The 13,084-nt window shown below is 38.2% G+C and overlaps 1 protein-coding gene across 1 annotated transcript; it reads right to left on the bottom strand.

The window, feature by feature from the left end:
• Positions 1-1,802: 1,802 nt before the first annotated feature.
• On the bottom strand, positions 1,803-10,206 carry LOC134755893 (venom protease-like). Its single transcript, XM_063692544.1, has 8 exons — positions 10,066-10,206; positions 7,398-7,498; positions 6,571-6,707; positions 5,047-5,180; positions 4,458-4,626; positions 3,588-3,832; positions 3,085-3,245; positions 1,803-2,012 (listed from the first exon to the last, which is right to left on the bottom strand). Exons 1-8 carry the CDS (start codon positions 10,124-10,126, stop codon positions 1,851-1,853), a joined length of 1,170 nt encoding a protein of 389 aa, XP_063548614.1. The 5' UTR covers positions 10,127-10,206; the 3' UTR covers positions 1,803-1,850.
• Positions 10,207-13,084: the final 2,878 nt, after the last annotated feature.

The following is a 13,084-nucleotide window of genomic DNA, read 5'->3' on the forward strand; positions in this document are numbered from 1 at the left end:
ACCTACAGCCCAGAGGCGCGCGGCATTTGGCGCTATACCTCGTATTTGTGTATCTTTTGCAGATATTTTGTTGTTTGAGTATGAGTAGATCATGCGTGTAGAGGTCGTAAATTATAATAAAAATATATTCCCTTATGCATTATACTTTACAAGCCTCAATTAGTTAATTTGTGTTTTATCTATTTCTTACAAATAAATACCTAAGTCAAATCGACGGATTAAGATTTATAGCTAAAGCTTGGTATGTACTAAATTGAGGCGTACAGTGCGTTTATTTATACAATTTTTTTTATCCGTAATAAATAAATATAAATAATGCCATTAATAGTTAACTTATAAAATTAAAGTACCTACTAGTTTCATATACTACTACAAATGTGTTATTTTTCGAAATTCGAAGTTTTCTCAATCATTACGTGGGAATATCATCATTATTAGGGTTCCGTACCTCAAAAGGAAAAAACGGAACCCTTATAGGATCACTCGTGCGTCTGTCTGTCTGTCTGTCCGTCTGTCACAGCCTATTTTCTCGGAAACGACTGAACCAATTAAGTTGAAATTTGGTGTATATATGTAAGTTTGTGACCCAAAGACGGACATGTAACGTAAACAAATTAATTTTAAACCTACAATAAACTTAATAGTAAGTTTTTCCGTAAATAAAAATACGATAGGCCGTTTTGCTAGTTCTTAATCGATTAAAATTATTTTTAAACTACAAAAACAATGTTTTTTAACAGGTACTATTCATACATACAACGTTATAGGTAATAGGTAGCTTATGATCTATTATTTATTGTTTCGAGATGGAATGGAACATTATTCAAAACGTAAAACTTGAATGACATTATAATATGTCGGTTAGAAAACATTTATTTATTTATTTCAAATGAAGTTTTCTCAAACATACGTATATTATAGTATAATATATGCGGATATTATCATTACATTCATTGTAATAGACCGCAAAATACCGTGTTGCGCTCGCTAATGCGCGTCGCAACCAAATCAGCGCTCTGCAGTTATTTATTCTTTGGCCACAATAACTCCGATATTATAGCACTTTGCTTGTGCATAAGCGTACATAGTGCAAGGAAGGCACGGAGCGACGAGCGACACAGCCTCCTCGTCTCAAAGCTGGCACACGACTGCCGGCCACGCCATTTTCAGGCTGCATACGCATGAAATGTGGAAAAACGTTCGATTTCTTAAGAAAATATTTTTTGATTAAGAAAAGCTATGTTGCATTTGTAGAACCTGTCAAAACATTTTTGTTAGTTTAAAAATAATTTTAATCGATTAAGCCGTTTAGAAGTTATAAGCAAAGTTAGCCGCAAAACGGCCTGTCGTGTTATTTTTTTTTCGGTGAAACTACAAATTTCAGGAAGAAAGTCAAATGTTGCGATTGTTGTCCATAGAGTGAAGATGCATATATATTTTTTTCATAATTTTTGGTTGACTCATTTAGAAGTTATAAGCTCTAAAAAGTAACAGTTTTTAGCCAAAAACTGCGCGAAGCGCCTTAATAGATTGTTACGAATTAGTTTAGTTAATAAGTCTAATAACATGTGATTCCTAACAATTCATGACAGTAGGATTTATTATACTCGTAACGTTATAAGCAATTTAGACGCAGTTACCTAATTAGTTTTGTATGGTTAAAAGTCGCACACGTTTTAACAAATTATAAACGAATAAGGTAAAAAATGAGGGTTACTATTGAATTATAATTTATTTTCTATGAAAATTCATCGTAAAACTGCAAAAATGTGTATTAAGCAAAACTGCAAAAGTGTGTGTGTGAACCTGCAATTTCGACATCTCGTAAATACTCAACCTACATTGTAGAGTTAAAACCTAGCGTTGTCGACGATCCACCGCAAGTATTTGTCGACGCGCGTGTAGACGCCGGGGTGGTTGGGCTCGCCGCAGCGGACACCCCACGATACCACGCCGATCACCGCCCAACGCCCGCTCGATAGCTGGTACATGAGCGGCCCGCCGCTGTCACCCTGTGAACATGTTCAATAATGGTTAAATATTAGCAAAGATAGATATAACTCCGTAATAGATGGATACAGTCTAAGGAAAAAACGTGCCTCGAAAATCACGAAAATTTGATTCTCGATCAGATGGCGCCCACTACCTTTGGCCTACTCTCGTATAGAGGGCGTTGACGGTTTCGTTTGTTATTTAACAATTTTAACGCATATTAATGAAAGAACATGGGTCAAAATTATAAAAATCATTAATGCCAATAAAAAAATCATTTATGCATATTTAAATACATTTTATCGTATTTTTATAAATCTTCATTTTTAGTTTTAAAGTGTGTCGATAGATGGCAGTGAATTTACTGTGGTTACAGAATTTACTATGACAGTACCGCTCTATCTTATTATATCCTCTTTGATATTAGGCTGATAAGTGCAGTATGGAGTATGAGAAGTCGATGCTCCCAAATCGGCTCCAATATCATCACTAACAGTGTGTAACAAGGCCTACCTTAATCTACCGCGGGTAAATATCAGAGCACTTTTTACGTCGGTTCTCTACATTTTTAAGTTGCTAAACTTAAGCTCAATAAAGCAGTTGAAACGCTGTGGTATTAACCTCACTTATATCACGTTTACATTTGTGTAGGGAGAGATGTCCCGGAAACTGTACATATTGCAAAAGACCTCTATTATTAATCAGTAATCACTCTCCGAGACTGCGAGACTGGGTTCCCCAACCTGACTGGGTTGATGTCTGTACAAATGTGCAATTTGCAGAAAGCTTCCATTGACTGAAAGTTCGTGAAAGCTTTTGGAAAATATCGCAGGAATTAAACAAGGAAAGGTCCCTCTTTCTCCTAAAAAAACTCCTCCAAAAGGTCCTTTAAAAAAAATTAGATCTACGAAAGATACATAATTTTGAGATCTCCATCGGCACATACAGTCGCCATCAGATATATCGGAGCTGCCGAGTTGCTCAAAAATATCCGAAAACGCCTTGACAATAGAGGCGTGTTCAGATATTTGTGAGCACCTCGGCCGCTCCGATATATCTGATGGCGACTATGTAATTTTTGGTATCCGTTACCTGGCAAGCGTCCTTCCCGCCATCGTAGCCGCCCGCACAGATATTCTCTACGAAGATGGAGTCGGTGAAAGACTGCACACAGCGCGTGTGCTCCCAGATCGGTACCGACACCTCCATCAGGACGTTGCTGTGCGGCCCACCGTACGACTGAGTTCCCCAACCTGGTACATGACGAAAATAATTCATCTAACAATGGAAGTAAAGAACACATGTCAAACGAAACTGTCAAAGCGTATTCGTTGTATAGTTAATACACTGTGGGCAGAGTCCAAGCGAGGGAAAAATCTTAGTAGTGGATTTCATCTGCGATAAATGATATTGCTAACAACTTGTGCTTAACACACCTTACTTAATTCAGTGACTGACGACATGGATACACACAAAGCCATTCCTAGAAGTGAGATGCAGATATCTCTACCGTGTCTAACGTATAGCGGCGTCCCTGTCATGTTACTGAATTAAGGAATATGTGTGAAGCGCTTTAGATGGGATTCGAATCTTACCAATAATTATAGCACTTTGGTTGATCGCCGACAATCCCACCGGTGGCAGACAGATCGGCCACACATAAGTGTTGAACACGGCCGGCCGGTGCAGCTTCAGTATGGCGATGTCGTTGTGGTAGTTCGTGTGATCGAAGTCCTCGTGCTGCCGGATCTCCACCACGCGGAAGTTGTAGGAGCGCGAGTCGTTGTTGCGTTCGAAGTCGTACTCGCCGAGGCGGACGAATAGTTCGTTGGCTTTCCATCTGGAATTTTTAGTTTATTGATAGGTGCAATAAGCGTCGAATACATAAATAGTGACACCAAAAGTAGCCAAATATATTACATATTAGCAAAACACGTTTTGTTACAAAATGTTGCGATACCTATTGTTTGACCACTTTGGAAATCACTATCTATATGACGCTGACTTCAAACGCTGAAATTCAAAAACATTTAAAAAATTCAAAATTATTTATTTTTAACTAATGTTTACAACCATAGGTGTCGAATCCTCCTTTTAAGCTAAAAACGTGTGTTAGGTGGTATTCGATCTTTCATACAAGTTATATTCGGCGATTTAAAAAAATGCACTAAGCAGGGCATGTCAACGGACGGAGGTAGGAGGCCCAATTAGGACTAATATGAGCTATTACAGGGTTTGATAAACTGCGCAATTCGGTTCAGAGAAAACATGGAGACGCGTGAAGTTACTTACGAATAAGTTTATCACAAGTTGAATTATAATAGACTAGTAACAAATACCTTCTTGTAAAGTATGTAGCGGCGGTCAGAGTAGTGAGCACTTCTCCAACCACTCGTGAGGGTTGGCCGGCCGCGCGCCCACTATGTGTCCAGAGTAATAAAGTGATATGAAAGCCCGATGTCTACCTTCTTGTACAATGTGCAGCTGTAAGTACGTGGCGGTCGGTAATGAGTACTCCACCGCAGTACTGTTCAAAGCCCTCAGGGGTTATGGAGGCCATCCACGGCCACTCGCGGGGGTTGGCCGGCCGCGCGCCCACCATGCGTCCAGCGGATCGGGTGCTGAGACCACATCCTGCATAAACGAATTTTAACTCAAATGTAATTTGTTTATAAATAGCCGAAACTCGCTGTAAATTCTATAGTGTCCTCCTTTGCTGATAGGCTAAAATGCTATCATTTTTAACTTTTTCTGTTTCGTGTTGAGCGGAAGTTATTAGTGAGTAGATGTACTTCATTTTAATCCACAGCCTTGGCCAAGCCTCGGCCACAGTTCAGTGTGTTTATTTGTCTAACTAATGGCAGACTTTAACAATACTTTTAGAATATAGAAACAACGAGCCTAATAATTTTAATTTGCTGTAGAGTTGTAGTTAAAAAAATGGGTCAACATTTCAAAAATAAAACAGCAGCCTGTTTATATAAGAATTTATTCACCATCAGCTAACAAAGCAGACATTATTATGTAGATTAAACTTATATAAAATCTACGGACCTCGGTTTTCCGCCTTCGTGATCTTAAGTATAGCGTCGTTGCCCTCCTCCAGCGGTGCTGATGCGGGAAGGTCGCCGGCCAAGCCTTCCACTTGGTCTTGGTTCAGGGAGTCCGGGCAGCATACACCGATGGACCTGAGAAAGTAGCAGATAATGATATGATGAATGCTATTTTAGAAACGTACAACGTACAATGCGATGAATGGTTTGTTATGAATTAGGTATCCGAACATAATAGTTCGAAACCATGTTTGGTATGATCTTTCGATGATTAGTTTCGAGTCTTCTTATTCTCGAAAATTCTTTCCAGACCTATTTTTGTGTTACGCACGCTCACAAATACCAATAGATGGACACAGTCTAAAGAAAAAACGTGCCTCGAAAATCCACGAAAATTTGATTCTCGATCAGATGGCGCCACTAGTTTTGGCCTACTCTCGTATAGAGGGCGTTGACGGTTTCATTTGATATTTAACAATTTTAACGCATATTAGTGAAAGAACATGGGTCAAAATCATATAAAAATAATTAATGAAAATAAAGAAGAACATTTATCCATATTTAAATACATATTATCGTATTTTTATAAATCTTTATTTTTAGTTTTATAGTGTGTCGATAGATGGCAGTGAATTTACTGTGGTTACAAAATTTACTATTACAGTACCGCTCTATCCTATTATATCCTCTTTGACCCCACTAAACCAAAGGTTTCATTTAAGTACATAATTACAAATAATATCATTTAATGATATTCGGGGATTTTAATGAGGTGAAATGAAATTCATGAATGAAGTTAACTTTCTCCTTACGCTGCAACGATAGTTACTTACTACGATATTACCGATCGCTAGTCATAAATGCCTCATTGACAATTGTGTGTTTCATAGAGTAACGATAATAAGCTTTCCAACGTCCTAGTTTAAAAGCGCATTATCGCCTAAACACCGGAAAAGGGCAATACTCTCGTCTCACGTTTACGCCTCATTGGGGTCAAATATCTATTAGCAGGAGGGGGTCTAACCAAGGTGCCGGTTAAGACGTTCGCCACGATGTTTTGACTTTGATTTACGTGTAACCGTTACTAAGGTTGACCTAAATATTATTAGTTTAACCCAAGCAAGACTTTGTGAAACTTAATATAATCTACACGTTCCATAGATAAGAACAATAATTATATTAAAACGAGATCGATTTTTTAAGTCGGTACCTACTATATTTTCCTTAGCGACTTCTCTTTTAGAGCTACATATCATAAGACTTAAGAATTAGGTTTTCTTGCACCCTTCACAATTTTGTTACATACCTCTTAAACGGGGTTTTCAGAAGATTTGCCTTGGCAATGGTTGGTTCATAAGAGCTGGTGCGAGTTTTGTACTAAAATTTCAAAATTCTCATACATAATAAAATTCACAAGTCCGCAACCAGCACGTATTTGTCGTATTTAATCTAAAATCAGATTAGGCATTCACGGTCAGTTAAGTACGTCGACCAGAAAAGAGTTTGGTTGTATGAGATGACTCACGTCCTTTTGATAATGCACAGGTAATCCATGAACAACGTGAAGTCCCGCTTGAACTCTTCTATCACGCAGTGATGCAGATGCCGGCAGTGGCCGCCTTTGCCGCCCGGCAACGTACATGCTTGGTACGGCACATTTTTCTGGTAAATGGAGTTTTAGGTAAGGATAGAATCACTGTTAGATATAGACAGGATACGGCTGGGCAACTAAGTATGTAACAGTGCATACATGGAGCAATGTTTTTATTGCGAAATCCGAAGTTGCCCTCTATATCTATAAGATTTTGGCTTAATACGAGTACCTAATGTTAACGCATAAAGCAAAGTAGATAAATAAATTAATGCAGGCAGGTGTGTGGTATTAATGTGTGTTGGAAGTTTATTGCTGTACATAAAAATCGTTAAAATATTGAGTTGTTGCAAGTAGCAATGAATAAAATGTCTTTTTAATCGGTAAAATGGCCATAATATACTTAATTCGGTATTCGTTACGGGTTTATACGGTTACTTTGTCATTGTGTGTATCTTTTTGAGCATCAGCAAGGAATGTCAACCACTTTCAAATATCAGTGTAATTAGGTAACCTATCTTAGTGTTCCTAACATCCTGGAAGGAAAAATTTAAAAGACGAGAGGCAGTGGAAAGCCTAGAATCACATACTTGAGCCAAGTAAAAGAGAATGCATCGTACGAGCAAATCAAAAGACTGGCTCAGGAAAGAAAGGACTGGCAATTACTCCACCGACAAGAGCAAAGCTCTTAAGTGATGATGATGATGATGATGATCTTAGTGTTGAGAATGTTGGGATACTTATAATAAGCAGGTATTTACCTGGTTGTCACTAAGCTCCACGAAGCGCTTGTGGCGGCCGTTGCCGATGTGCATCCCGCCGGCGGCGAACACATCTTCCCATGCCGCGCCCTCGAAGAACGCTGCAAAAACTCACACAATCGGTCTGCGGCTTCAATACTTACTAAAATTCTAGGAAAGCTTTCCATACTTCACAATTTCATATTCATGGCGTGAGAACAACAATCGTTTACTTAGCGTCAATTGCGAGTGTACCTGTATATCTATGTACTTGTGCTAATACAATATGGGTAGGTTAGGTTACAGATTACAGCTAGGTTAGAAATATAATATTGTACAGTGAGCATCAACATATATTTCTTCAGCTCGCTTTCAAAAGAATATATTTTTCCCCTCACTAGCTCAGAAAGCCGTCTTTTATCTTTTAAAACAAGCGGGGAAAAACGCATTTTATCAACTAGTGGGGAAAGTAATTTGACCTTGGATGGAGCGTGTTTAAGTAGCTTTTGACAGATAACAAAACGTAAATGCTCATAATAATGGTTCGTTCGATATTAATTATCATTAAATAAATAGTCTGAGAATTTAATAAAAAATACCAAATTTAGCTTTATTTAATAGTTTTAAGTCATAAACTTTAAATTCCATTAGAAACATTTGTTTTTTTTAAATGATGTTGAATGTAATTCTGAACGCACAAGTTGAGTCGATGCAATTTCAAAACGCATCGTCAGAAATGTCAACATTGTCAACAAAAATTTTCTCACCCACTCCGACACGTAAAAATACACAACTTCCAGTTTTCTGTTATAATATCGTATTATCGTAAAAAAATGAGTGATTTCAGTGATGAAGATGATCTAACGCCTGTGGATGTTGCACTTTCCTCGCTATAGTGAGGGGAAAAGTTTTGTGTTACACACGGGTGCAAATGTATTTTACTTCTCGTGTGTTGAAACCACTCGCTACGCTCAGGATTCTATTTTAGAATCACTCGCTTCGCTCGCGGTTCAACTATAGAATCCTTTCGCTTGCTCGGGTTTCAATTCCACACTCGCGGGTAAAATACAACTTTGCACCCTTGTATAACAAATAACTATTTCTCAAACATGCTATGTAATATTGATATTACGTTCTTTATATTAGGCTGGGAAGTATCACGTTTCAGGCGCGGCTAGACGAGAGGTCTGTAATGAAATTTCATACAAAGTTGCAGGCCTAGGCCGGGAAGTGGCTTTTTTTAAATTTCTATTTCACATATAATTGTGGCACAGCATCATGGCCCATGGCATTCAGCCATTTAAAAAAAACTATAAGCAATATTCGCTTTTTGGTTCGTTTATGACATTCTGCCAATACGCCTATTAAAAAAAAAAACAATAAACGATATTTGATTGATATATATAGTTGGTCAAGCAAATCTTGTCAGTAAATAAGAACAAAAAAAACTATACTCATCGTTTTCTTTTGGGTGTTAGTACTAGTGTAAGACAAAGATAGTATGATTCTCTCTGTCTATGTTTGAAATAAGACAGTCCTTTGACAAACTATATACCTATATTAAACGTTTGAGAAAAGCACTATACATACATCGGCGTGAAAACGGGTTGTCGGCCTCATAACTATCCGACCTCACTACGTTCGGCCGTATATTCTATTCGGCCGGCAACCCCTTCCTTTCCGGCCTCTGTAGTAATGTACTATTACGGTCTACATGTAGAGACATATTTGTTTTTGTTGTCATTAGAGAATGGTAGATACTTTTGACGCGTAGTCTGATCCATTACTTATGATGCTGACTATACTACCTATTGTGGGGTCAAAATCAATGTTTTGGTTGAGTAGCTCCTCTGTTATAAGCACCAGCGTGGAAAAACCATCAGCCGCAAAAGCCTCGCAAAACGGAAACCTTAAAAATAGAGTACACAATTAAATTAAACCTGGTACTCTAACGTCAGGTGTTCGTGTTTAAAAAACTTTAAACTACAAAATGACGTTGTTCAATATTCCCAACTAACATACAAAACACATTAAATAGTAAGTGCGTGTTTTGGTTATAAAGTTGACTTCCTTTGAACGCCTAGCCACTTAGGTACCTATTGTTTTTGAGTAAGGACGCATTTATAGAATATAAATTAGGCAGGTTTTTAAAAATGCCTTGAAACAAACGTAGAACGCAGAATAAGTATGATCTATCTAGTTAGGAGCTTACTAAATACATTAACTACCTATATTTGATGAGTGGGTAATTGGGTATTGTGTATTTATTTTTGAAATCGTTGTGTTTGAATTACTTACTGTTGATAAATAATAAATTATAAATCAGGTACCTACCTGACACTTAGGTATCTACAGGGTGTAAAATTATTTTACAGTACATCTGGTGGTCCACGACATATTTTCGGCGTAGTTACGTAATGTGCTTATTATAGCACAGGGCTAAACTGTAAAACGTAGGTAAGTACACGTCCGAATAGGTAATTCGCCACTCGAATTTCCTATTTTTCGCACTTGTATCGTAAATAACTATAATTTATGTTCTTTACATTACACGTTGAAATTATACATACCTACTATGTTATCAATAGGTACTTATCAATTATGCCTGTGCAATTGGTAGGCAGTTGTTGGGGTAGATACAATATCTGAGCTTATAGCCCCAATACTCAGAATTAAAATTAAAACTCACACTTGTAATCGTTTCCCTGGGCACCGAGCACACTCAAAGCTAACCACATGAAGAGCAACATGGTTGCGATTCGGCCGGCCTCGGCGCGAGCACTAATTGTTCCCCAGACATTTAGGACGAGGCGGATGCTGCCCCGATAGGACACCCAGTAATCCACAGGATGCGACTGATAACAACAAAAAATTATATTGAATATTTTACCGAGTGGAAGGTTGAAATAAAAGTTAAATAAAAGCTGCTATGAATGTTCTATACAATATTTTTGGCTACCTATATTTACCTACATGAAATGTTTTTGTTGGGATATCATTGACATGCATACCTATATCTAAGGACGGGCCCTACGGGCAATAAGAATGGGGCCAGTACAGCGGTGTCACGCACACGAATTCGAGCCAATCGTGCAGTCTAACGCCACAACGCGATTGGTTGATGAGTTCGCATCACGATTGGTTCGAATTCGTGAGTGACACCGCTGAACTAGGACTATTCTTAGTGCCCGTAAGGCCCGTCCTTAGATATATGTCAATGTGGGATTTACTATTCTATGCTGGGACCCTAGCCCTCGAAACATGAAAAATGTATGGAAATAGTCACGTGACTTTTCGTAGCATCTGACATCCCGATACATGTATCCCCTCCCCTGGTAGGTACGGTTTTGCTTTCTGTGTTTGTACCTGTCTAGATTTCAGCCCATAAGGGGCTTTCGGCAAGCTCGGCTCTCCATACAAACATAGTTCCGCTCTCATTTTAAAACGACTAGTTAGATTTCTCTGAAACTTTGTGCTTACAATAGGACAAGGTATATCTATGTCTGTAATTCGTTTATGTGGCTTCAGATACCATAGTTACAAAAATACAGCGAATTTAAGTTTTTCATACAAAGCTTGTTTTTGCTCACATAGTTTTAAAATGAGAGCGTAACTACGTTTGTATGGGAAGGTGCAATTCGGCCGAGATTGCCGGGACCTCTTAATAAAAATTTACAGCGACGGAACTGACTAAGCTAATTTTAATGATCAATAGATAAGTAATAGCAACATACGCATTTACTTGGTAATTACGTCATACAGGATAAAACCTGCAATTAATGGTGATTTATGTTGGTAAAGATTACGATTGCGGTACTTAAGTAATTTATGGTCATAGCCAAGGGGAGAAACTTGTAAAATTATGCAGATTTCTTATAGGCGATCGTACTCGTAGCAGGTGGGTGTCACTGCGCAGTTTAGGTATATTTGGCCGGCGCACCGCCCGGGCAGGTGTATGGCAGATTAGATATTCTGTGCTCGTAGCTAGCGATCCTCGAACTTGCATACAAAAGTGTCGTTCGAGCTTAGTTTAAATTAAGGTAGACACATTATTAGGTACATAAGACTTTTAAATAATAAAATGGACTTTTTGTGCAGCTTAATAAAATACTAGCAATCTAAATAAATAAATAAAAAACCTTAACGTGCATGCTGGTGAAATAAATAATCTAATTATTTAAAATATATGTTTTAAAGAAAAATATTAATAACAAATATTTTTCGTGCACATCTGGCTCACTTAATGTATGGTCACAATGCCATTGATGGCTGCATCTGCATACGCCTGAAGCAAGCGAGGACACTCGCTGCATTCCGAGAATGTTTGGGCTGCCTACTGTATGCTAATGATCATTGATTCGTACGGTAACTCGCGATAATTATATTACTACACGCCTCTTTCAATTAACATCATTTACATATGTCGGAAATAATGTTCAGACGCCTTTGCACTAACCTTTGCTTCACGGTGAATTGAAAACATTTTTTTGTTACATATATGTTTTTTTTATACCATTGGCATTCAAGCATTCAACCTGCCTGGTGGTAAGCGGTTACCGTAGCCTATTGATCCTTACAATGTTTTATACCATTACAAAAAAAAATTGTCTGTAGTCGGTTTACGGACGATAATTTTGCGTGATAATTGATAACGTCATAAGAAAACTGATGAAAAATTGCATAACGTTACCATGGAGAGATCTCCATGGTAACGCTATGCAATTTTGTAATTTTGTGTCCACAACGTGACACTTTTTCGTGCATGCTACCAGTGTTAATCGATTTATAAGACGTCACGTCAAAAAAATACCTCCTTAACTGTGACAGTGATAGCGGCAAATCGATGGAACGGCCTTAACAGATATACCGCAGTAAGAAAATTTGGATCCATGATTCAGCTTTTCGCTGAAGGAAAACATCGTTAGAAAACCTGCATGCATCCGTGATGAAATTCAAAGATGTGTGTGAAGTCCCCGACCCGCATTGGGCCATCGTGGGACTATTATCCCAAGCCTTGTGGTCAGCAGTGGGCAGTTTGAATAGTATCGGTGACCATTGACCAGTGGCGAGAACGCGCGACATTTGCATACCGGATTTTCCGTCGTTGCGCCTGCTAGCTTGGCTAGGTGCGCGCGTCTGCCTGGCAGCTATGGGATGAGTTACATTTTTGTCATCATTTCACAGCTGCCAGATGTAACCACGCACTTTTCGCCAAATGTAATGCCGCATTCGCGCAACCTGGACGCACCAGTTCTAAAAATGTATAAATATGGTTTAGGTTTATAATATACCTATTAGATTTAAACAAAGCTTGCTATTATCGTTTTGTCTCATACTTAGGTACAGTAGGTGCCCTAACCTACTTATCTATAAAGCTAGGATGGCGACGCGAGTACTTAAGTAGGGGCACTTACAGTACGTTGATTATTCACCTATCCATCCATGTTTCTCTTCTTTTCTGTCTATCTTTGTATTAGTAGGTAATAAGAACTGGAGCATAAGCAGTTAGAAAGATAATACTCAGAACTTCACACCTCCATTGCATATTATGGAAAACACATGTGTAAACTCGGTTGAAAATGCAGATAAAAACCAGCAGTGCTACACACGTGAACTAATGGGTTGCATATGATCAACTTAAGAGGTTATTTTAGTTATAATAAATAAGATTTTAAAAGGATAAAGTTCAACGAAGTATAACTTAATGT

The sequence above is a fragment of the Cydia strobilella genome, chromosome 1, assembly GCF_947568885.1.
Source record: "Cydia strobilella chromosome 1, ilCydStro3.1, whole genome shotgun sequence".
Classification (NCBI taxonomy): Eukaryota; Metazoa; Arthropoda; class Insecta; order Lepidoptera; family Tortricidae; genus Cydia; species Cydia strobilella.

What these genes read in the sequence shown, in the direction of transcription:
- LOC134755893 (XM_063692544.1), bottom strand. Translation starts at nt 10,126, where the DNA reads ATGTTGCTCTTCATGTGGTTAGCTTTGAGTGTGCTCGGTGCCCAGGGA. An exon ending in CTGTGCATTATCAAAAGGAC is followed by an intron (nt 5,181 to 6,570) that starts GTGAGTCATCTC and finishes CTACTTTCTCAG; the next exon opens with GTCCATCGGTGTATGCTGCC. An exon ending in CCAAAGTGCTATAATTATTG is followed by an intron (nt 3,246 to 3,587) that starts GTAAGATTCGAA and finishes GTCATGTACCAG; the next exon opens with GTTGGGGAACTCAGTCGTAC.